We start from the raw sequence: 25,612 nt of genomic DNA on the forward strand, positions 1-25,612 counted from the left end.
ATAATGAAATATCGTATGCGTATTACCTGGGCAGCAGTCGCAAGGCCCGTGCGATAGCGTCAGCACAATGCAGAACGTGATGATCCGTGGAAACATTACTGGATTTTACGAAAGGCCAGGGCTTGCTTCTGCCTCTATTTTATGAAGAGTACCTGTTACGAAGCCTTCGTCGACCTACGCTGGACACTGCTTTTCATGACGCTGTACGGTGACCGAAAGTGGGGTCCAATTAATGCCTCAATCTTTTCTTGCAGTCTGCAAAGTGTATTCCCCCGAACTTCCACCTTTTATAAAGCACGGTTTGTACGATCATGTCGGTATTGTTTGCTATTTGGATGAGTGATGCAACTGCTAAAGCGCTGGAATCGATACATGTGCTAAGCAGGTATGAATGTCAACGGGCAGGTGGAAATTATTTGTTTTCGCACTGTGCGCAGTAATTGGGTCGATTGGTCGTTTTTTTTCTAGTGTTTACTGAGTTACAGGGAAGTGCACACTACAATAGGTACCGGTAAATTAAAGAACCGTCCGGCTTTCCCAGTAACGTAAAACCATTAATAATCATGATTTTTTAAGAGGGCTTCTTTGCAATATAAGTTATAGTCAGGCAAAGCACGCTTTAAAGGCGAAACTATGCACGGGGACGTACATGTGCATCGCGGTTGTTCCGCGAACCATCGCGATGAAACCAGTGATAGAATGATAAAGCAGTTGAAAAAAAAAGTAAATTGATTTATGAACACGTTTCCCTCTTTCGATTAAGGTCGAGTGCCAGTCTTGGATACTCATGGCGAAAGTGCATGACTACGGACGGCGCTACAACTTGGTGGAGAGATAGGTTCCCGTGTACCGAAGCATAGAGATAAACTCCCAGGAATAGATTAAAGAAAGGGAAGGGGCAATTACGCAAAGAACGGTTGCGTGAACAGGCCAGTTAGTCATTATGCTCTGCCGGCACGCCTACTATGTGCGTGCGTATGTACTTATGCCGGTCTCGCAGGCAATCGCCCGCAGCGGGCAAAATGGGCCCGTTGGGTAATTCAATGGCATCGGTGTGCTATAAGGGGCGCTTTACGTATTTTTCTTTCTACTTGCATGACTACCGTTACTTCGCGGGACCGCACCGTTTGTGCTTGACCTGACCCGGACAACACTTCCTGACCGAAAGGTCTAACGGACATACCAGTGCGACACAAAACAACTCACGTGCGATGACTGCCGCAACCGTGCGAGCTGCCTATGTTTGCTCTTTCTTTTAGGCTACTTGAGAAGAATGACTCTGACGTTTATTGCGCTGTATAATTTTGCCAGGAGTCATATGCGAAATGCCGGCTGTGCGTCTTTCTTGTCTACGCCTCGCCGTTCTTCTTGCGCAGCTTTTACAGAACCAATATGCTTTCCATATATATATGATCGAACTTAAGAATTGGCACACTGGGCACCTCTCTCTGTAGTAATGCAACGCGATTAAGACTGTGCGCTGCCCTGGCATTGTTTGCGCGATTTTTAAACCGACAACGAAGTGACTGGCGTGGTTCAGGTAAAGTTAGGTGACACATGCATTGCGTAATACTTCACTTATTAATTTGCTCAAGTCTCATCGCAGCACCGCGCAGCATCACGTGATAACGAGTATTCTTCCTCGCACGCTGCATTTCTGCCGCTTTTGATCGGTTGTACGTGTGACGTCGAGGAGGTAAGATAACGACCGAGTAGGCCTTACAGTAAGACGCACATGCGGTATCTTTCGAGCCTTTCGATCGCGGAGCCATTTTCAGCCGTATCAGCAAATAAATCAGGCTGGAAGTGGCCTATCGACCTCGAGTTCGTATTGGTAGACGTGCTAAGCACTGCCACTGCGTGCGCCAACAAGGTGCTTGATGAATTGCCTGCTATTTGCGACAATCCGTTTCGTAGCATGGCCGCGATTGAGCGCAGCGAATCAATGTTCGCGTCAATCAGCGACAATGAATCAAGCGGCCACGGACGGAAATAAAAGGCGATTTTCACCGATGAGAATGCCCTGCTGTCATTAACGAGTCTCGCGCGGTCATGAGTCATCCTCATTTTCATTCGCGGAATCAAAATGGGCCCAAGAGCGCTTTGCGATATTTTTTTTTTGTGAGCAGGCGCGTACCAAGGGGGGGGGGGGAGGGGGGCCTGGCCCCGCACCTCCGAAATTAAGTGGCATAGTCCCCGCCCCCCCCCCCTTCCCCGCCCACGCCAGCAATCCTCACACGCATTCCTATAGCGCCGACAAATCCATCTATTCGGCGGTCAACATTTTGCTGCCTTTTACAGCGAACGCTGTATATCACGAACCTTCCGTAGTTTTCTCGGCATCCATCAACGGAAAAAATCATGTGGGCCGCTGCTGGTGATACTGCAGAAAGGGTCCAAGCTCAATGTCACATACCACTGTGGGCTCGGGAACCTATAACGCGCCCTTCGGGATCTTCGGGATGGGCCCACGTATAGGGAGTGCTTAACACTTGCTTCCAACTCCGCCGTGCGTCGGCCCGATATTGCACTATCTTCTGGCCGACCCCCGGCGGAGGGGAAGCACTTTGCTTTTCGTTTGAGCGCTTTGATTGTCGTCAGCTTTTGCTGCCATTACATCTTCACAGAGTAGAATGATTGTCCATTTTTTTCACTCTTTTTGGATGGCGGTATTTATCGGCATCTCCTGGGGTGTGAAGGCCAGTTTCCTCATCGATTTGGTGCCCGCGCGATCAACTCAAGATGAGTTCAGTTGTTACCATCTATTCAACGATCACGCGCATCGCTGTTGCTTCGTTAGTTTAGCCTGCTTCGTTTAGACTGATCCAGGGACCAGGAAAGGGATTCGATTTGTAGTCAGCTGGTCTGTATGCTCGTGGAACGAGTTTCGGCCGGAGAAAACGACAGCTGTGTTTGACTTTTCCTTTTGCTTCATCATTTTATCGAGTGACGGCTTGCTGCGACGCTGCCATATCCTTGGAACCATATACCCGTGATATAGGTTGCATGAGGTGGAAAATAAAATCAAGCGAAACAGCTACGTACATCATCAGACCCTGCAATAACCGTTAAACCCATAGGCAATATGACTGTCACCCGTTACCTCACCTGGATTTTCCCTAATTGCACAGCACTTTTCGTGCAAAATTCACAATTGAAAACAAGAGTCGCAAGGAGTTGAGAAATTAAACGGTCTACTATGGTAGAGAGCCAAGGCAAGAGCCAAACAGGAAGGAAAAGCGAAAATTGACAAATTTAATCGTTGTTTGTGAAAATATTTATGGATCAACATCTTTTTATTTAAGAAGGTAGTAGAGAAAACGCTGCCGAAAGTCGATAATAATTCCGTCTATTTTGAAAGACGTTTGTACAGTTAGTTATCAGTCGAGCCGCCTGACGTAGCCACTTCTCTGCTGTGCTAATGTGGGTGTTTTTCTAACCTTTCGCTGTGGGCGCAGTACGTCTAGAACCGCAGCATCTTCCGCTCTACACGGTTGTACGGCACTGGTGACCGCGCATGGTTACGCAACTTCCCAAATAACATGAGTCGCCTTTGGCACTTAACCTGGAAGAGCAGTAAACGAGGCATCCGAATGAACTGATTATTCCGCAAATATATATTTCTCGATAATTATTCCAGGGCCAATTAAAAAAATGCTACTAGTAATCTCTATTTTACACTTTCGCTTGCTTACTTGTTCTTGGCAGTGTTCTTCCTGCGCTTCTTTCATGCGCGAGTCCATTTGATGTGGTTCCTTCTTTGCCAAGTGAAGGAGAGGTGTACCTCACAGGCGTACCTGTGAGATACACCTTATTTCAATTCCTTTTTGCAGGTTTACCCGTCTTTATGGCGAATGGTGGGCATTATTCACATTTGTACTAGTAAACATACCTCCCCCCCTCATTTGCATAGAGAAGTTACCTTGGGTTTCTCCCCCCTCCCCCTCCCGAAAAAAAATTCTGGCTACATGCCTGCTTGTGAGGATGCATGGTTGGCTCTTCGGGAAGCATCGCCGTACGGCTGCAGCACCAGAATAGTCGTTCCTGCCCAGCAACATTCATAATACGTCAGGGCTCGCAACGAGTGCGACATTCCGTAGCGGGACGTGCTGTAGCGGAGGTGCAGTCGGCACTCCTAGGCTGAGCCGTGCGACACGTGCGGAAGCCTGCATGAGAGGGCTTTATTTGGCGTTCGTGAAACAGCACTAATAAGCGAAACAGCAGTAATAATCAAAGCTTCATTTATTATAATCATTTGATTATAATATTAATCAAATAATATTAACCATAAAATGATTATAATCATAATCAATTATGGTTCCGAGGATATGCCAGCGTCGCGGCGAGCCGTCACTCGAGGAAATAATGAATCAAAAGGAAAAGTCAAACACAGCTAACGTTTTCTCCGGCCGCAACTCGTTCCACGAGCGCACAGACCAGCTGACTACGAACCGGATCCCTTTCCTGCTCCCTTGATGAGTCTTAATAAAGAAGTTTGAACTAACGAAGCAACCGCGATGCGCGTGATCGTTGAATAGATGGTGACAACTGAACTCATCTCGAGTTAATCGCGCGGGCACCAAATCGATGAGAAAACTGACTTTCACACCCCAGGAGATGCCGATAACTACCGCCATCCAAAAAGAGTGAAAAACTTGACAACCATTCCACTCTGTGAAGACAAGCTGACGACATTCAAAGCTCTCCAACGAAAAACAAAGTGCGTCACCTCCTTCGCGGGTCAGCCCGAAGCTAGTGCAATGCCGGACTGACCCACGGCAAAGGTGAAATAGGCGTTAAGCACTCCCCATACGTGGGCCGATGCCGAAGATAGTGCAATACCAGGTCCATCCGCGGCGGTGAAGCAGGCGTTGAGCGCTCCGCATACGTGGGCCCATCCCGAAGGTAGTGCAATGCCCTGCCGACCCGCGGCGGAGGGGACGCAGGCGTTAGGCCCTCCCCATACGTGGGCCCATCCGGAAGATCTCGAAGGGCGCGTTACTGGTTCCCGATCCCACAGGTGTATGTGGCATTGAGCTTGTACCCTTTCTGCACTATCACCAGGATCGGCCCACATGATGATTTTTTCTGTTCACTGACGCCAAAAAACTACGGAAGTTAGTCATATACAACTTTCGCTGTAAAAGGCAGCAAAATGTGGACCGCTGTATAGATTGATTTGTCCGCGCTTTAGGAATGTGTGTGATGAATGGTGGCGTGGCGGGGACGGCGAAGGTATGCCGCTATATTTCAGAGGGGAGGGGGGGGGGGCGGGGGCTTCGAAACACAACAACTCTATCGACTCAAAGGAGTTGTCGCTTTTGAATGGCCGATGAGTGGTTCAAGCATTTATCGCAAAATTGTGTGGCGCGGCGGATCTTTATTTTCGTTTTCATGTCACGAAAAGTTAAACAACATTAAAACCACTTAAAAGCACTATATTTTCTTTTATGTTTGTTTATACATTTAAAAAAAAATGTTCATACATTGCCATACATATATTTTTACCTTTTAAGTTGTTGAGCAGCGAAACTGCGGCAACGTTTGCGCCGCTCGATGCGGCTGCCTTTTTGGTGTGCGTTCGCACATATCAAGTGGCAAAAATACTTTACTGAATAATTAATAACTCATATGTAGTATTTTTAGAACATTTTGATTTTATTTGTTCTCTCTAACCGGGAGTACGAGCACACTGTGGACGAGAGGGCATGTTCGCGCTGTTTCCGCTTCCGTTGCTCAAAGGCCATCGAGATTTCGATAGAGTTGTAGGGTGCTCCGTTGACTCGATAGACTATTGACTCGGCGGCCTTCGTAACCGCCCGTGTAGCAGCTCGAACTTGACCTCTGAGTCAACTGACTATCGGTTGGAAGGCCTTCCAAACGCCCGTGAGACACGGGTATAAGTCCTGGAACCATTACACCTTTCCACATACCCCGGAGCACCTCGTACCTATTGTATCCCCATAGCGCTTTGTGTTTATTATGGTCGCATTTATCTTCCCCTTTACTGTTATTGTCTTTTCATGTGTTTCCATATATATATTCTCTTCGTTTTTCCATATACCGAGGTATTTATATTCTTTTACCCGAGATATTTCTTGGCCCTGTATTGACACTGTCTATTCACTGTTTTTTAACAATATATTTTTTCTCCCGTTATATTTTCCATTTTCTCGCTACTTCATCCTGTGGCAGCTGCGCACTTTTTGCCTGTATCTTCACGTCATGCTTTCTGTCGTTCGTTGATCGCTTCTCGTATCTCCTTGCTCCACCAGCTTTTCGGTTTCCCTTTTCCTTTCCAACGAGCATGTTCTTTCTCTGTCCTTATTACTCTCGCTATTACACTTACAAGCTGACTATATTCCCACTCTTCGCTTGGCCATTTGTCAAGTTGTTTCTCGACTCCTGTGACTATATTTGTTATTTGTTCAGTGTTCGAAATTTGGTGGGCATTTTTGCACTCCTCGCTCTTTTTCTCAACTGCATATCCCATTTTCAAAATGATGCGTTTATGGTCACTCCCTGTGCTGCTGTACCTTCCTCGTCAACTCTCTTAACTTATTTATTTCTTATCAACTTATTTCTCTCCACTTATCATAAATTCCTTCTGACATCCGACAGTAATCAATGGTCGATTGCCGGTTTCCCACTTCCCACGTGGTCTGCCCATCACACTTAGGCCTTGTGTTCACGATAACGAGGTTATGTTGCTCACAAAGATATATCATTGACTTCCATTTGTTGTCGGTATAGCCATCTAGATCCTGTATGTGGGCATTCATGTCACCTAATAGGATAATTTCGGTACCATTCCAGAAACCCTTAATAATAGCACTTAGGCATTCGACTAGCTCTTGATTCTTCTCTGTGCAATTATTTCCGGTCCACAAATACGTTACGCACAGCCAAGTTTTCTTTCCACTTATTTTGCCTGATAATCAAATATGCTCCTGACATTTTGGATTTAATCTTTTCCATTTGACTCCCTGGTGAATGGGCAATCCGACTCTCCCTCCCTTTTTTTCCGATGTAGTTCTGTTGCACCCTTCCCAAACATAATTCTCAATCCCTGGCGGCTCTTCCGAGTCTCTAAGGTACGTTTCTGTGCGCTAGCCCGTCACTTGGCAGCAAGGGTTGCAGCAGGGAGAAAGCAACTAATTTCGTCCTGATACTTCGTACAGGTTTGTCCCCTATAAACTTGTGCATTTCCTAATCCATCTTTGCCGCCGCCCTGTTGCCACAAGTGTCTGTTGTGTTTGCTTGAGTATGCCGTCGTGTGCTGAGCTAGCGAAAGAAACAGGAACACTACTTGCCGAAAGACATCAATGCAAGCAAGTCTTAGCATGTTTAATGGGTTGCATGAATATGTGAAAGTGCTGAATGAGACTATCTTGACGCACAACATGTTGTTGAAAGATGAAAATGCTAAGCTGTCTCAACATCTCATTTCTCTCGAGCAGTATTCTCAACTGAATAAGTAGAAATAAGACATTTCCGCCATTGACGGTGAAAATTGCCTGGCTGTAACGCAACCCCCCCCCCCTAAAAAATTAAAAAAAGAGCAGACATCATCGCGTGTTTATGTTCCAGATTGAAGCGAGTGGAATTCATTAGCAAAACTAAAAAGGATAAGCTCACCACATCTGCCATTGGACCACGCAATCAAAGCCAGAAAGAGTGAAAATACTCGCGTTTGTCGCATTACGGCCGTAAACAATCTGGCCATGTATGCGTAGTCAGTGAGCCTGTTCTTCCTTTTTTCCGGGTTAAATCCTCGCCCTGAATAGAGGCATGTTTTCATGTGATAATATGAAAACGTTGCTGCATGACAAATTGCCTAAATTTTCATTCATTCACTGCAATATTCGAAGTCTCCGCAAGCATCATAATGTCCTTTTGAACTTGCTTTCTATACCTAACCATAAATTGTCTTTAATATTGTTGTGTGAACGAAGGATTAGGAACTGGAGACTATTTACAAAGTATATTTACAAAGGATAAGTGCAGCGCTTGTCAGTCCAGCCGCAGCTCGAGAGCCAGAGAGCGTTCGTCGTCTTCGTCGGAGGGCCCGTGTCCATCGTCCACAAGAAACACGCAACATGCATGTATCATTATCCCCGGCGGCAGAAGCACTGTCCCGGGGCGTCAGTGGAATTCGGGGCAGATGAGGCACTGCTACTGACTGGGGCGGTTTTGTACGTAACTGAAGTCACGGCCCGCAACGTTCGATAGGGGCATGTGTACCGAGACAGGAGTTTTTCTGACAGGCGAACGTGACGAGTCGGGTACCTCAGGAGTACCAGCGATCCAGGCGAAAAATGGACGTCTCGATGTTGGCGATCGTACAAACGCCGTTGCTTCTCTTGGGAGGTCAGGAGGCGAGCGCGGGCGATTTCGCGTGCTTGGGCTGACCTGGTGATGGCGTCAAGTGCATACTCGCTGCTCTCTGCTGCGTTGCATGGAAGGGGCGCGTCCAGTGGCAATGTGGGTTCTCGGTCGAACAACAGAAAGAACGGGGGAATAACCGGCAGTGTCGTGACACGAAGAATTATATGCGAAAGTGACATAGGGTAGGGAAAGGTCCTAATCAGTATGGTCGGACGAGACGTAATTTGCAAGCATGTCTGTTAGGATGCGATTCAGACGATCCGTGAGACCATTAGTCTGGGGATGGTAAGACGTAGTGAGCTCTTGCTTGGTTGAGCAGGACTGCAGAATGTCGGCGATGACTTTAGAAAGAAATGTCCGACCACGGTCTGTGAGCAGTTGGTGTGGAGCACCATGCTGCAGAGTCACGTCGCGTAAAAGAAAATCGACGACATCTGTGGCGCAGCTTGTTGGAAGCGCTCTGGCGATGGCGTAGCGCTTGGCATAATCTGTCGCCACAGCGACCCACTTGTTGCCAGACGTGGATAGTGGTAAAGAGCCAAGTAAGTCCAGGCCAACGCGAAAGAACGGCTCCGAAGGAATGTCGAGCGGTTGAAGGCACCCAGCCAGGGAGCGGCGATGGTACTTTTCGGCGCTGCATTTCTCACACGCCGCAACGTATTTCCAGACGGAGCGGACAAAGCCTGGCCAAAAGATGTGTCGGCGAATCTGGTCGTAGGGGCGGGAGATGTCAAGGTGACCTGCCGTTGGTAAATCGTGAAGTTCTTGGAGAACAGCTGACCGGAGGTGCTTAGGAATGACGAGAAGTAGGGCAGGGCCCTCGGGACGTACATTTTGGTGGTATAATACACCATCCCGGAGAACAAACAGGTGAAGGGACGAATCAGAAGGCGAAAATGCCAAGCCATCAACGATGGCGCGCAAGATGGCATCACGGCGTTGCTCGTCAGCAACGTGTAACAGCTGAGAAACGGAGAAAACGCAAGCGTCGGCATCAGGATCAGGGTCGGCGGGTGGTTCGTCCACTGGATAGCGTGATAAACAGTCTGCGTTTTGATGTAATTGGCCCGACTTGAACACTACTGCATAGTAATATTCTTGCAGCCGCAGAGCCCAGCGACCAAGCCGGCCGGTAGGATCCTTGAGTAAGGAAAGCCAGCAGAGCGCGTGGTGGTCCATGATTACAGAGAAGTGCGTGCCATACAAGTACGGGCGGAATTTGGAAACCGCCCAGAAGAAAGCCAGGCATTCATGATATGTAATCGAATAGTTGCGCTCCGCTGCTGCCAGGAGGCGGCTAGCGTAGGCGATAACACGATCTTGACCCTGTTGGCGCTGGGCTAAGACGGCTCCGATACCGTGACCACTGGCATCGGTACGCACCTCTATAGGAGAGGACGGGTCAAAGCGGGCCAGTATAGGTGGCGTGGTGAGAATGCTTGTGAGGTGGGCAAACGCAGCAGTTTGAGCGGCGCCCCACGTAAACGGCACGTCCTTCTTCAGAAGATCAGTAAGTGGTCGGGCAATCGCTGCGGAGTCTTTAACGAAGCGTCGGAAGTAGGCGCAGAGTCCTACAAAACTTAGGACGTCTTTGACAGATTGGGGCACAGGAAAAGACGTGACAGCACGAATTTTCTCCGAATCTGATTGAATACCGGAAGCGTCGACGAGGTGGCCCAGCACTGTAATCTGCCGACGACCGAAGTGACTCTTCGGTGAATTTAGTTGGAGCCCAGCCTAGCGGAAGACTTGAAGAACAGCTGATAAGCGCTTAAGGTGTGTCTCAAATATAGGTGAAAATACGAAATGCCTCTAGGTATGAAATATGAAATACATCCAGGTAGCAGAAACATCTTGACCAAAGTGTCCATCATACGTTCGAACGTTGCTGGGACGTTGCATAGACAGAGTGGCATAACTTTTAATTGATATAGACCACCAGGGATGACGAACGCGGTCTTCTCTTGGTCCCTTTCATCCACCGAAATTTTCCAATAACCAGACCGCAGGTCTATTGATGAAAAGTAGTTGGCACCGTGGAGACAATCGAGGGCATCGTCAATGCGAGGCAAGGGGTAAACATCTTTCTTGGTAACGTGGTTTAGATGACGATAATACACTCAGAAACGCGATGTGCCATCTTTCTTTTTAACAAGCACCACGGGCGACGCCCAAGGGCTCGACGAAGGGTGAACAATGCCTTTGGCAAGAACCTCGTTCACTTCATCTTGAATAACCTTACGCTCTGAAGCAGGAACTCGATATGGCCGGCGCTGAATAGGACTGGCATCACCAGTATTTATGGGATGTTTAACAATTGAAGTCTGGTCCAACTGGCGATTGTCGAGGTCGAAGATGTCGTGGTAGGAAACCAAAAGGCGACACAGAGCTGCTGCTTGTTCAGGCAATAGGAAATATTAGCAATCATGAGATGAAATGTTGCGTCAGGGCAAATAGCATCCTGGGGACATGGTGAAGAATCTGAGCAGACGTCTGCTGAAAAAGTCGTGACGTGGTCATCTCCGATAGCACGCTGCGTGGCAACCGATATGCCTTGGGGTAGAACTCCCTTTTTCAGGTCAAAATTGACGGCGGGGAGGCATGGCCGGTTATCGGCGATGGTGACGACGGAGTGGGGCACAGTGATATTGCGCATCAAAAGGACATCAGGAATAGGTGTAGCGACGTAATCCCCATCGTGCACAGGAAAAGATGATAGAAAATCGACGAAAGTCAAGGCTTTAGGCGGCAGGCGGACGAAGGCGTTCGTACTAAAGTTGTTAGGCAGTTCGGTACGGATATGCGCGAGTAGAGGAAGTTCGAGGCAAAGGGTACCGGCAGGACAGTCGATCAAAGCTGAATACGCCGTAAGAAAGTAGAGTCCGAGGATTAGCTCATGGGGTCAATTGGTCAGCACTGTAAAAAGAACAGGAAAGTGGCGGTCGGCGATACTTATACGGGAAGTACACATTCCAGTGACGTCACCAGTGCTGCCATCGGCCACGCGTACGGCTCCAGTAGTAGGAGGCGTGAGAACCTTCCTCAGTCGGCGACGGAGGTTACCGGGGCTCCAGTATCTATTAACGCCGTCAAAGGGACACCGTCGACATTAACATCAAGTAAGTTCAGGTTCGTCGGGAGCTTCAATGGAGGATTTCGACGCGACGAAGATAATGCAGCGATATGCCTGTCTGAAACATGGCTAACACCAGTAGATGGCAATCTATTTGGGCTGCCAGGATATATCAGTGAATATGGTTACCGTGGGGTTCAGCGAAGTGGTGGAACTGCCATTTTTGTGAATTCGACGTTTGCGCACACCCGTCGTTATGCTCTTTCGTTCCGCAAGTTATTGTGCGAGTCTCTGGTTTGAGTTCGACCGCAATGTCCTGTCACTCAATAACCGGAATGTAATCCTGGCACCCATTTATCCTTCCTCATCATCACCATACTCGGACTTTGAATAATAGGTAGAAGAAATACTCAGGGTCTTAACCAATGAAAACAAGAACATACCATTTGTTGTGACATTAACATAAACATACTTAATCGCAACTGTCAATCATGCTCTGATTATATCAACTGCTTATTTAGCTACGATTTCTCTTCTTTAATTGATGTTCCAACAAGGTGTGACCCTTCTGGTTTTTGCACTTAGATAGATCATCCATTCTGCTCGTCAGCTTCTGATTGTGATCGGGAGTAATAGATAATTACATTACTGACCACTATCCTCTGCTCTTGTTTCTAGGTGTCGGAAAACGTAGGCAGTGTCGCCATTATACCAAAACTTCTTGCAATGAAACTTTATTTATACAGTAGGTACAAGGCACATGTTCGAAAAGCGTTCTTCAAGAAAACTGCCCTGAGAGGGCATATTCGATATTTTTGTCAACAATAACGAACTATATATATTGATGACTGCCCATCTCATGTGTCCTTTAAACATAGATTCTCGTCTCCTAGAAATCCATGGAATATAAATGCGTTGCTGCGCTCTGTAATAAATAAGAACAATCTTCACAAAAAGGTGAAATTGCGGCCTTTCAACGCTGCTTTGCGAACTAGATTTAGGAATTATAGCAATATCCTTTCTGGTATCCTTGGATGTGCAAGACGGGACTATATATTATGAAATACGGATAATTCAGAACGGAACGAATGCCAGGCGTAATTGGGAGCTTATTAAACAGTTTCTTAATATTACTGAGTCTGACACGGGCGTTAAAAATAATTTATAACAGTGTGGAATGCACTAATCAGACTAACATATCAAATGCTTCGTGATCATTTTGCCGCTGGCTAGAATGCGCTATCGCTATAGTGTTCTACGCCATTTCCCACGTAGCCCTTAGTCATTTTTACTTCGTCCAGTATTAAAAGTAATTTTTCCTCTTAAAGTTACTAGACCTGGCCTGGATTCTATCCATCCTTCTAGAATGAAACTGTTGCGGCAGAAATGTCATTAGTTTTTGCAGATAGCGCTAACAAAATTTTTAGAACAGGTATATTTCCTTATTTGCTGCAACGTGGAAAAGTAGCCCTTGTGTTCAAAAAAGGTTCTCGTGTCAACATTAATAAATACCGCCCAATTTGCATTTTGCCATTTTTTAGTAAAGCTATTGAAAAATTTATTTACAGTCGTCTAATGCACTACTAAATAAATTTAACCTTCTTTCTCCATTCCAGTTTGGTTTCAGGCATGATTATTCGACGGGATTGGCATTAACTTCTCAGATAACATTAAATAATTTATCGACGAAGGGTTTGTTGTAAAAACCATATTCATTGATTTAACAAAAAGCATTTAACACTCTAGATCATTCTATTATTCTGTGTAAGCTCGAGTCTTTCGGTATTATTGACCCACCTTTAAAGCTTATTCGTAGTTATTTGTCTAACGGGCCTTAAGTGATGTGTTTTAATGCACAGTTCTCTTCTACTAAATTAACTAAGAGTGGCGTTCCCTAACTCTCTAAGCTAGGTCCATTGTTGTTCTTACTATTTGTAAATGATCTGCCTAATGTACTTACCACTTCTGTTTGTTATATGCTGGTGACACGACTATTTATTCATAGCAGAAATCTCTTACCACCCTTCAAGATACTTAACACTGATCTTAAGAATGTGTATTCCAGAGATATTCAACTTCAAATCAATCGTGTAAAAAAAACGTTTCTAATATGTCATAACCCACAAACTGTGATTGCTTTTTCCATAACTGTCTCGTTAAATAATTATGTTATACCGACATCTCATACCGTTAAATTCCTGGGTGTTACTCTCGACAAAAATGCTAACAGTGGCGTGCCATGCCAACTCGCTAATGCCATGCTAAGACTCGCTAAGAGCCATGCCAACTCGCTAATAAAAAAAGTGTCATTTGTCATGCGCATTATCGTTAAAACACGTGCATCTTTTCAGCCTCTTGTTATTAACTCGTTGTATCATGCTTACATTAGTAGTCATATATCATACTATTTGTCTTCATGAGGTAACACATATGCCATTAATCTCAAACCACTTGAACGCCTTCAAAACCAGGCAATACAGTGAGTGGCTTTTAGCTCATGTCGTTGCCTTCTTTACCTATCTATCAATATATTCGTATTTTACCCGTTGAACAGCTGTTCTATCATAAGTTACCACATTTCGTCTATCTCATCATGAAATATCGTTAGACAGCCTTCCTTTTGATAACCTCATCAACAAAAATAATACGAGGTTTTCAGAGCGCAATAAGCTTCTCTTATCTAAAATCACATCCAACTATGGAAAATTTACACTTTGTTTGTGTGGTATTGCGCTTTGAAATCGCATCTCTGTTAATATTAGGTCATCTCTTTCATTGCAGTTTCTTAAACAAAACATGAAAAAAATATTGTAAGTAGAACCATCTTTTCAGTTTTCATAAATACATTTTCATAATTATTACATTGACTTTCTTTTATTTCTTCTGCATTAATTTTACTACACTATTGTTAGGCTTCATATTTTTGTAAAACAAGTATTTTTCGTCGTTAGCAATATGTAAGGTAGTGATACTGTATTTTTTTTTCTTTTTCATAGACATTCCTGTTTATAAGTAATTATCGTGATATTATTTTATAACACTGTTTCAACGCATATGAAATAGTTTTATATTTTATGACTTGTTACCTATGGATGATATTTCTCGATGCTTTTTTTTTTCTCGCCCTGTTAGTTCTTGCTGCCCTAATGCACTCTTTTGTACATACTACTGCTAGGAGGTCCCCTCTGGCAGTTTCGTACTCTGGGACCTCCTGATCCTGTATACAATATGTAAGCTCGTTTTTTTTTTTTTTGTACATGCAATAACAACCGATAAACTTGAACGTGAACCTTAACGCTGTCTGAGCATATATACTTACCACGCCGAGTGCTTTGTTTGTCTCACGGCTGCGTGCCTTTTAGCCTGCGCGTGATGTACTCAGTTTAATTTTCTCGTCTTTTGCGGCGTGGCAGTGCCGTGCCTACGCCGCAAAGGACGAAACCCGGCCTTTCCGCCAGCGCGCATCCAACTTTTGCCGGCGCTGCTGCGCTTCTAGATGCACCTTGCGGCTTCACTCTTCCGTAACATTCGAAAGAAAGGTGCTCAGAAGTCAATTGGTAAGACCAACTCTGTTAAGTTTCCAATCAGGTTATGAGAGAGTTTCAGATTGCGAAAAAACTGCAGTGGAAGGGACAGTTCGTCGACGTACCCGGCGGAATTGCATCGGCGGTGCAGCGCTAAAACTGTTGCTCTTATTCACGCGTGCGTTTGGTGACATCGTTGATTTGTGAACGCGTTTCCCTTAACAAACTCGCCGTTTTTCTCTTTCCAAGGCAGGTTTTGAAGGCACCTGTTCGACGACGTCCCCTGTCAACAAAACAAAGCGGCAACTTAACACCAGCTCCGCTTCGTTACAAATGGGCTTCGTTGCGCTTGTCTGCGCGACGCACCTGTGACGTATGCGGACTCCACGGCTCACTCAACTGGGCGATACCGACGTCGTCGCGCCGCACCACGCGTTGCCATTCGGCTCTTCGCTAGGAAGCTCTCAGGAAGGTCGCGCAAGATCACTTAAAATTTTTTTGGTTCACTTTATTCGGCAATATAATGCTACAGCCTAACCTAACTATGCCTAATGATGTCTATAATACCGAAAATTCATGAAGATACATCTCGTGGTTACTTGGTGAAATCTAATATTAAACTTAATCCCTCGGTATTGCGAGGAGTGTGAAGTGATACGTTAACCTAGGAGTTTGAAAATAGCCAATAAACACTTATATTATGAGCCACGTGACCACACGATACCTTGGGTGTACTGGGGCCTCTAGGCTCGAAGGCCCCATCACCCGCAACCAAGTGCGACGCTCCGCCCTCTTCACGAGCAACACCTCCTAGGAGGGATTGGCTCGAGACGCAGCTACCGCGCAAGTAGCGCGCACCTGTCGCCGAGGCGCGCGCTCATTGGTGCAATGATTGGACACCGCTCGCCGCTCCGCAGCTGCCTCTGCTCTCGCGACAACGGCAAACATGCCTCCACCAAAGACGGTGATCGTTGCTTCTGCGCCACGCGCCAGAACAGCCAGGGATGGGCGGCGCTACCGTATTCTAACGGGGGAAGAGAAGCAAGCGCACAAATAAGGAGCCACTGTATAATGCTTCGCACCACGATAATTCCCCGTAAGGGAGTGTCGGCCGTATTTTTCAGCGTTCAGTGGATAATTATAACATGCAGCTCGAAATTCTGAAAATAAAACGCAAAACAGTGAGGGGCACGGTATCGCTGACGCGAGTGGATAAAATGCAGTGCGTCAAATGCGCGAACCCGGGCGATACCCGAGCGTCCAGCTCGTTACGCAATCAAACCTGTTTGCGCTAGTCCGTATCTTTACCTTCTCGTCCTTGTCTCCTTTGTGCAGTATCTTTTTTTTCCTAAGCAGCTTGTTATCGCTGGTTGTTCCGGTCTTGCTTATTCTCGCGGCCGTATTGAACTCCCCGCGACGCACGCACCACGAACCGTCGCCCATGCTCCTCGAAGCGCCTTGGCCTCCATGGCGACCGCTGGCGGCGCGTTGGACGTCCGACCCCCGCCTGTGGCCTGATGCGCGCGCGCGTGTGCGCCGACGTCGGCCAAGAAGTCCAGGCGTCCCTCCGCTCCCCCTTCCCCCGCCTGTCTGATGAAGAGGCGAAACGATTAATCGAGTTTCCAAATAGCTGCTGCGGTCGATAGCCTTTCGGTCGGCGGGGGCACTTAAAGTGGCTTCCACCGCCGCTCGACGGACAGTGGGCCAGAAACCAGGTAGCGACAAGCTTCGGCATGTTCGATAATGCTGCCGGAGTTCGGCGCTTCGCTCGTCGCTGTCGTCTTGTGGCAACGCGCTAGCTTCCGAGGGGACGGTCTCCGCGCCGAACGCTCCTCTGTTGGCGCGGCGTGGCCGCTCACGTGGCCTCCGTTGTTTCCTGGCGAGGTACGTGCTTTCGGTGAACACCGCACGGGAATCGGAATTCTCGTTCGATACCTGGCCGGGGGGCGCAAACGCGGGAATGTGGCGAGCACATGTCTGCGATGTCTCGATGCAGCACGCGCCCTCTTTCAGGCGGTCTTCGCTTTCCTTCTTGTCCCACCCTTTCCTGGCGTAGCGGCCAAAGTGCTTCTCATTTAACGCGCTGGATTCCCGTGCCAAGAAGCCCCTTTGAAGAGAACTAGCGAATCGTAAAAATGCAGCCTTGTATCCATTATGGCAGCAATTAAAAGAAAACCTGGCAGCGCTTTGTCGGCACACCTTCCCTGTATTCGATCTTAAGATATGCGATATGCGCTGCGCCTGATGCGCCTAATTCTTGACCAATTATGTCAGATATCATTGATGCAGGAGAGTTATATCTTGCACGTGGTACAAGAATGAACTGTGACAGATTTCACATAACTGCTGACAGAAATATACCGGGTGTCCCAGCTAACTTTGGCCAGAGTTTAAAATTATGCGAATTCCACGTAACTGGACAGAACCAAGGTAATATTTGCCGTCGCTTCGAGATATTCAAACTATTATTATTTTCATTCCGCCGAAGTAGATAATTAGTCTTGATTAATTAATCAACTTCTCACATAATATCGTTAGATGAAAAGTGTCAATGAGAAAATTGTAGAGCGACATGAAAAAACTCCCGATACAACTTTCTGTTGCTCGATACGTGCTACATAAAGGTGTTTTTCCTAGCGTAAGAGAAGCCCGCGAATACACGCCATGTGCCTCGAGCGGCCAGTCGCGCGGCAATTTTTCGTGTACTCGTGGGCTTCTCTCATGCTCGGAAAAACAGTTTTATGCAGCACGTATATTGAGCACCAGAAAGCTGTATCGGGAGTTTTTCATGTCACTCTAGAATTTTTTCATTGATACTTTTAATCTAATTATAATATGCGAGAAGTTGATTATTTTATTAAGACTAACTATCTAATTAGGCGGAATGAATAAATAATTTGAGTACCTCCAAGCGACGGCAAACAACATTACCTTGGTTCTGTCCAGCTACGTGGCATTCGCATGTTTTTAATGTTTGGCGCAAGTTACGTGGGTCACCCTGTATATATTACACGTGGTCTCCTGTCGAGGAGCCCACGCGAGGGATGTCGTTGCAATGCCCCCCTCCCCCCCCCCCCCATGTCTATAATAATTATAGCGTGTCTATATTAATTATAGAGTCGGATAACACGAGTTTCATTCTCCTCGAGGCACCGTGAGGCTAATCTTTTAGATAAGAAAGCTTAGGAGTCCATAGTAAGTATACATTCTTTCGTTTAGCGTCACTGGTGGCTCTAGAACGTTTAAGAATATGCCCGTGAGCGCGGTTGCCTTTGTCCTACTGCCATGCACAAGCTTCATCATGTATTTCGCATGTGGCAGGTTGGAGTACAGCTAAATGTTGTTTATGCTTTGCAATATATGAGGACGTTCATCGTACAGCACGTAACTCATTTAAGAGCTGGAACGATGCCAGACAGATAAAATGACGCAAAATGTGATAGCGGCTTGTGGGTCGAAGGGACACGGTACTCATGTCTGTGTGGCTTGAGTGTGCATGTGGTCAGCACTTTGCAAATGTGTTTCCGCTCAGACTCGGCAAGTGCATGCGCTGAGACATCGTTCCTCATCCTCACGAATCACCGGTGAAAGCGTTCTAGGCAAGAGTAGCACGCTGAACTAAATCGTCCGTGCGCTCTCCTTGTCTTGCGCAATGTTGTGTAGCTCGTTCAAGCATTTGCATATTTCTTTCCACTTCTTGAGCGGTGAACCATGCCGTGGGGCTGCTGCACTGTTCGAGATGTGGGCCCCCCGCCGAAGGTGATCTTCGGTGACGGCCTCGTCCTGCGTTCGAGCAACGTGGACCTCAAGGTGCCCCTCGTGCTTCTGACGGAATACTTCGAGCCCGTCTTCCGCCGCCACGGACCCAAGGCGGCCTTTGTAGGCACTCTCTTATTCTTTTTCGACTCAATACGCGCGGATAGAGAGAAATAGAAGAGAGGAAAAGCAGGGAGGTTAACGCGTATAAGGTTCCTCTAAAGCTCGCGGTTAGCTTGTTAATCCAGACACAAACATCCGAGACCAAGAAGACGCTGTCAGTATACGGTCGCTCAATACAGCACGCGCATGCAGACGAACGCTACGTTGTTCAGCTCAATTTGCTTGTATATCTGATCAGGCGAAGTGCACACCCGACTGTTACGCATGAAGGTTCTTGGGTCTTTTGATGCGGTAATTACCCAGTTGACATGTTCAATATTCCGCGAGAACAGTGCGAAAATGAATTTATAGGTGACCCGGAAAATTTCAAGCGACTAGTAAAGCAACACAGAAATGATTTTGCGAAAGGTCGCGCACTATCTGAAAAACGATAATCGACTGAGACTCCGAACCAGTCGTCTTTTCTAAGGAGTTCTTTGAACACGCTTACTATTAAATCCCTAGATACCTAATCCCCATCCGCAGCAGAAACGAACAGACTATGATGGATTGCACACGGAGAGTGCGCTCGACATCTTCACGTTCTCCGTCATCACACGAACTCTACCACTCTTATTTCCCATCGCCATTGTGAAGAAGAAACCTGTGTGGGCCTCATAAGACCATCATTTCTTAACGCGAAGCTTTCTTGGCGAACACTCCCGGACTTCGCTGACCGTAGCTGCTGCTGCCCACTGTTGGGTGCTGCTCTCTTGCTGAATAAATCACACGCAAGACAGCACTAATACAACGATTGAACTTTACGTAGCCCCGTTTGACTGCCCCTACGGATGTTCCGGTTGCCCGCTGTGTTCTCCCTGAAATTACGCTGTGAAAAAAAAAAAAACGAAGGTACCTAAGTTTTCTCAGTGCAACAAATGTACGCCTTCAAGTATAATGCATTTATTAAAGCGAAGCTTTCTGTCTTCCTTTCCGGGGTTCGGCGCGTCTGATCAGCCGGCTTTCTTGCTGATTAAGTGGGGCCAGTCCTGGAGAGAGAGAGAGAGTGAGAGAGAGAGGAAAGGCAGGGAGGTTAACCAGTCCAGTTTGCTACCGCGCACTGGGGAAAGCGACTAAAGGAGAGAATTGAATTCTGGCGGTTTCACGTGCCAGAACCACGATGTGGTTATGAGGCACGCCATAGTGGGGGACTCAGAATTAATTTTGACAAGCTGGGCATCTTTAACGTTCCCCCAATGCACCGGACACAGCCGTTTTTGCTTTTCGCCCCCACCTAAATGCGCATGCCGCGGTCGGGATTTGATCCCGCGACTTCGTGCTTAGTAGCGCAACACCATAGCCGCTAAGCGACTAAAAGAGAGAAAGGCAGGGATAGATAGAGCACTATAAAAAATATATGAAAGAGCACTATATAAAATAGAACTATACGGGATGCTGCGCAACAAGCCCAATAGTCGCAGAGACTTGTCGACTTGGGCTACTGCAGGACTGTTCTTGTCGCTTTCTGCGCCAGCGACGCGCATGTGCATGGTTCAAGGATCTCCGTTTACGAAAAAGCTATGGTGCCTACTGAAAGCATGCAAGCACTGGATGTGGGGCGTCCAGTACTTATTGCAAGACCCTTCGCGGTGACGGTGTCTGTAGCTTAGTAAAAAGCATGCAAATGGCATCAACCAGTGACTGCAGCATGACGACGACCTGCCGGTCTTGCTCTGGCAATTTCTCAAGAGCTGAGGGCAGGTCCATGCGGCCGTGGCGCCTTGCAAGTCAGAGGATGGAGGGCACCCTGGGAATGTAGGCCAAGAATAAGCAGCAATAGTAAAATGGGCTGCTCCCGGAGATGGCGTGATGAAAAGTGGGCCAGTGCCAGAGATAGTTTAATCCTCGGTCGCGTGGATCACGTGAGTCGCGGGTGGGGGTTTTCGTGTCTTGCTGATTTGCCGAGCAGGCACGCCATTGCTACGCTGCAAAACGCGTTGCAGACGATGACAAGTTTGATAGCATTTAATTAACCGCTTCACGAAAGCTTCGTTTCACATAGATTCCAAAATGCGCGTTTGATCTGCATATATATTTTAAATGTCTGCGGCTGCACGTTCCATGTCAAGTATGTCTTGAGAGGGGATGCCATGTTTTTGGCGCAGATTGAGTATTGTGGGAGATTTGATTCAGAGCGATGCACCATGCGACGCAGATCGATGCCGTGACAGGGGAGTCAACGAGCTACCAAGACCTGTGGGAACAGGCGGCCGCCATGGCATCGGCGTTCCGGCAACGAGGGCTGACGCCCGGCGCCAAGGTCTGCTTCCACTGCTCCAATCACGTCATGATGTGGCCGACATTATTGGGAATAACGAGCATCAACGGAGTGATCATTATGGCCAAGGCTTCACTCACAGTTCGTAAGTTTCACAGCATGGCCGGCGTGCTTTGTAGGCTGCAATGAACATCTATTGCATTAGAGCTCGCGCCAGCCTTCCAGTGGAAAGACCAGGCAAGGTCGTTATGGTCTTCCTGCTTGAAAGCTCGGCGCGTACGTCGTTTAGAAGACTGTTTTGCGCGTAATCAGATTTCTTCACTGAATTCTAACACAAAGTACACATTTTATGCCTTTTCAGGCTTAAGTGTAACTGATGGTGCCTATAATACATTAACTAAATTATCCTGTCCCACTCCATGATAAAACATTTTGTGAAACAGCATAAAAATGCGGCAACATTGTGTAACCAATCATTTTGTTCATGGGACATTCTCTTTCTTGGCGAGTAAGATTGCTCAGCTTTAGAAAGTAATCAAGTTTGAGTGGTATGTATGTAAATTTTTAGCCGTCACTTTGTGGTCACACTCACACGTTTCCATAAACTGCAAAAACAAATTTATCCTTCCAGTAAATCGTAAAAATGCCTTTCTTTATTTCTCAAGCGAAGGGCAAATGCAAGGGAACGGTGAAATAAACATTTATTTTTCTTCAACATAATTATATTTTCCTGGTTTGTAATAGAGGCATCCTGGTAAACACGTGAGGGTGAAATGTAGTTACTACAAAATACATGCACACATGGCAGTGAAGCTTTCTTAGATCATACGTTAGGGGCCCTGCAATGTCGCCTAACATAAATAAATAATACGAACACAAAATCACGTAACTAATGTAACTTGTACCAAAGAACTGACATCGTTGACTGGTACTTTGAGCAAGACTGTTGCTATATTATTCTATGCTCTTTTAAAAAAAAAAGGAAAGATACGACCATACCAGCAGAGAGAGGATCCCGGCCACGGCGGCCGCATTTCGATGGGGGCGAAATGCGAAAACACCCGTGTGCTTAGATTTAGGTGCACGTTAAAGAACCCCAGGTGGTCAAAATTTCCGTAGTCCTCCACTACGGCGTGCCTCATAATCAGAAAGTGGTTTTGGCACGTAAAACCCCAAATATTATTATTATTATACCAGAGAGAGAGAGAGAGAGAGAGAGAGAGAATAAAGGGCAAAGGCAGGCAGGCTAACCAGAAAATCCAGTTTGCTAACCTACACTCGGGAACAGGGGAAGTAAAGAGATAAGAAAGTACAGCTAGAGAGAGAGAGAGAGAGAACAGACACATGATCACAAGCGGTCTCTATCACCGCACACTATCCCAGCACTGGATCACTTGTCGCGCAACGAAGCACCAATTCAGGCTACAACCGCTTGTGCAACTCTGTTGTCCTTAAAAACTATAGCAGTACCTTCGTCGCCCTCAGCTGCGATGAGGTCGGTATTCCAAAATGGTTTGGTCTGATAATGGTATTTGACCAAAGCGAGCCACCGCAATTGCGAGCGAGCGTCGCTGTGCGATGTAGCGAGGACGGTCACACAGAACGTGCTGAAGGATCTCCTCACGGCCACAATCATCACACCAGGCGTTGTCGGCCATTTCGATGCAAAAACCAAAATGGTTCGTGAAAGTCACTCCTAGCCATAGCCGACAAAGCAGAGCGGCCTCGAGTCGGCAGAGTCCAGTTGGGATGCGAAGGTGGAGCGAAGAGTTCAGGTGCTGCAGCCAGTTTTGAAAACTTGGGGTGTTCCACATGGAGTGCTTGTACGAGATATCACTTTCTCTAAGTTTTCTAGCGGCATATGACCTTGATAAGTGTATCGATTTCTCTTTGCTGCCTTGACGAGCTGAACAAGCAGTGTTATCCGCGTGCTCGTCACCCATAACGCCGCAGTGACTTGAAAGGCACTGAAATGTCGCATGGTGTCCTTTCTCGGCCAAGGTATGGATAAGTTATCTAATCTCGGATACAAGGCGGGGGGGAGTGTATTCTGTAATTGCTCATCTAGTGGACATGCCCATTTCGTATGCTGCTGACGTGCTGATTAAATGGGGCCGCCTGTCTCCAGCTGACGTGAACATCTAGTCAGGCCCAGCCAATCAGAACTTCAGCAGCAGACGTAATAGACATTTCCACTAGGTAGACACTTACAAAATACCCCTCCCCCTTCTCAAATGGTTCGCGTGGCCCGCGTCGCAGGTCTTACAGCGAAGATTGCAGTGCTGCCTTCGAGTCGTTTAATATCGACCATCTTCGAGGTTGTTCTTGGCTGCCGAGACGAAGCGCAACGCGAATAGCTGCAAGTTCCGCAGCCGTCGAGGTCGTACGTATTGAAACTGATAATGACGATGAGCTAGGCGACTGAAAATGGCCACCCTCGTGCAGCGTTCCGCTTCGGACGGAATGAGAACAACGCTCGTGCACCGTGCTTTGGGCGCATGTTAGAGAACCCCAGGCAGACAAAATTACCCAGGAGAGAACGGGGCGCAAAAAATGACCGGCACAAAGAACACAGTGTACGCGAGACGAGCGCCGACTAACAGCTGAATTTTATTGCAGATAACTGCGCCTTTATGTGTGCCCAGAGCCTAATAGCATTTCCACGCACAATGTGCCATGCCAAAAACCTCCGAAAGTCATGTCTATCCTTTCAGACAACCATTTCGCGCCATTTCTAACGGTCGCGCGCGCTCAGAAAACCACGTTAAACGCTTGAATGCCAGAAACTAATAAAAAACAAAAACCACGAACAACAATAACAACAATTTGTTCTTTTGTAATAGAGGAAGCCATTGAGATACTCGATCTCAGCGTCACTCAGTAAAATACAGGGCTTGCTGGTGCAACTATCTCCCGCTTCACAGATAAAAAAAAGGGCTTCGACAAGTTCGTGCTCAGTTTATCCCTTCCCTTACAGAGTCGTACAGAGTGATGGTGCTACAAGGAAGCACAAAATACAGTTGCTTATACACGGTGGCTTCGCAACGTAATATGCGCATCGTCAAAGAAGAGGTACAGCACGAAGCCAAACGGACCGCGGGCTGAGAAAACGCCGGCATTGCCATGCCCACAAGTACAGGGCACCAAAATGTATTCAGCCATCGCTCTCGTTGATCTGCGAATTTTAATAATAATAATAATATTTGGGGTTTTACGTGCCAAAACCACTTTCTGATTATGAGGCACACCGTAGTGGAGGACTCCGGAAATTTTGACCACCTGGGGTTCTTTAACGTGCACCTAAATCTAAGCACACGGGTGTTTTCGCATTTCGCCCCCATCGAAATGCGGCCGCCGTGGCCGGGATTCGATCCCGCGACCTCGTGCTCAGCAGCCCAACACCATAGCCACTGAGCAACCACGGCGGGTAATCTGCGAATTTTGGCGTTATTGATCCACGTTCCTTGCAAAAACGCACACGTGTGGTATTCGCGAGTTGAGTCCCACGCATCGATTCACTAGATGACTCAACGACCGGCGTCCGCACTTGACGCTGTCTTAGCGTCTGAAAGCAGAAATAACTTTCATACCGAAGCCACCAGCAATACTTATGATTCAGGTACTGAAAATAGTTTACATAGAGACGACGAAGGAATACACCTGGCCGGTGCAAACGTTTGTGAAGCACCTCGATCAATATTTGCGACGGGCAAGTCTTGACACTCGGTTCGTGCATTTTTTCTGCCTGGAAAAACCCAAGTCCTCGGGCAGAGCAACTACGTGCTCATTTACCCCCAGAATGGGTACCGCAATGCCTGACGAAAAAAAAAATGCTTAATGGTTATTTAGTTACTTACACAAGCTACGTATGTAAAGTACGCCCGTGTACCATGCATTGAGTGCACGTTAAAGAACCATAGTTTGTTAAAATTCATCCGGACTCCTTCATTATGTCGTACCTCATAATCAAACCGTTGTTTTGGCACGTAAACTGCTGAATTTAACTTTTTTCCTCTCTTTACATTACGCTCGAATTGTTGGTAAGAGAGAGAGAGAGAGAGAGAAGGGAAGAAGGAAATGCAGGGAGGTTAACAAGACTGAGTCCAGTTTGCTACCCTACACTATTAATGCAATTTCTGTAAGACCACAGGCGTCAGGGAACTCACCGTAATTTCCTTTTTCCTTCCCTCCGCTCTCTCCCTGTGATCTTTGCTTTCCCCTTTCCCATTCACCCGGTGTAGGGTAGCAAACGGACGTTATTCTGGTTAACCTCCCTGCCTTCTGCTTTTCTCTTTCCCCTCCCCCTACACGCAGCGAGGGGAAAGAGAGAGAGAAAACATGAGTCTATACCGCACTTTCACATGCACTAAGTTAGGTGTATATAGGATGTCTATAGTCGGGCACTCAAGTCTGTTGCCTTCAGGTAGTGAAGAAGCGCTCGAACTGCTTTCTGGGCTAATGAACTGTGAGGCCAGGCTCCCAAGATCTTTG

At 47.0% G+C, this 25,612-nt stretch overlaps 1 protein-coding gene across 1 annotated transcript in view; it reads left to right on the top strand.

The window, feature by feature from the left end:
* The first annotated feature begins 16,703 nt into the window (after positions 1-16,703).
* Positions 16,704-25,612, top strand: part of LOC142572575 (uncharacterized) — a 39,023-nt gene continuing 30,114 nt past the window's right edge. The window contains exons 1-3 of the mRNA XM_075681792.1: positions 16,704-16,869; positions 18,688-18,864; positions 21,059-21,266. Coding sequence (XP_075537907.1) covers positions 18,697-18,864; positions 21,059-21,266 — 376 coding nt within the window. The 5' untranslated portion in view covers positions 16,704-16,869; positions 18,688-18,696. The remainder of the gene's footprint in view (positions 16,870-18,687; positions 18,865-21,058; positions 21,267-25,612) is intronic.

Source organism: Dermacentor variabilis, chromosome 1 (assembly GCF_050947875.1).
Source record: "Dermacentor variabilis isolate Ectoservices chromosome 1, ASM5094787v1, whole genome shotgun sequence".
NCBI classification, from domain to species: domain Eukaryota; kingdom Metazoa; phylum Arthropoda; class Arachnida; order Ixodida; family Ixodidae; genus Dermacentor; species Dermacentor variabilis.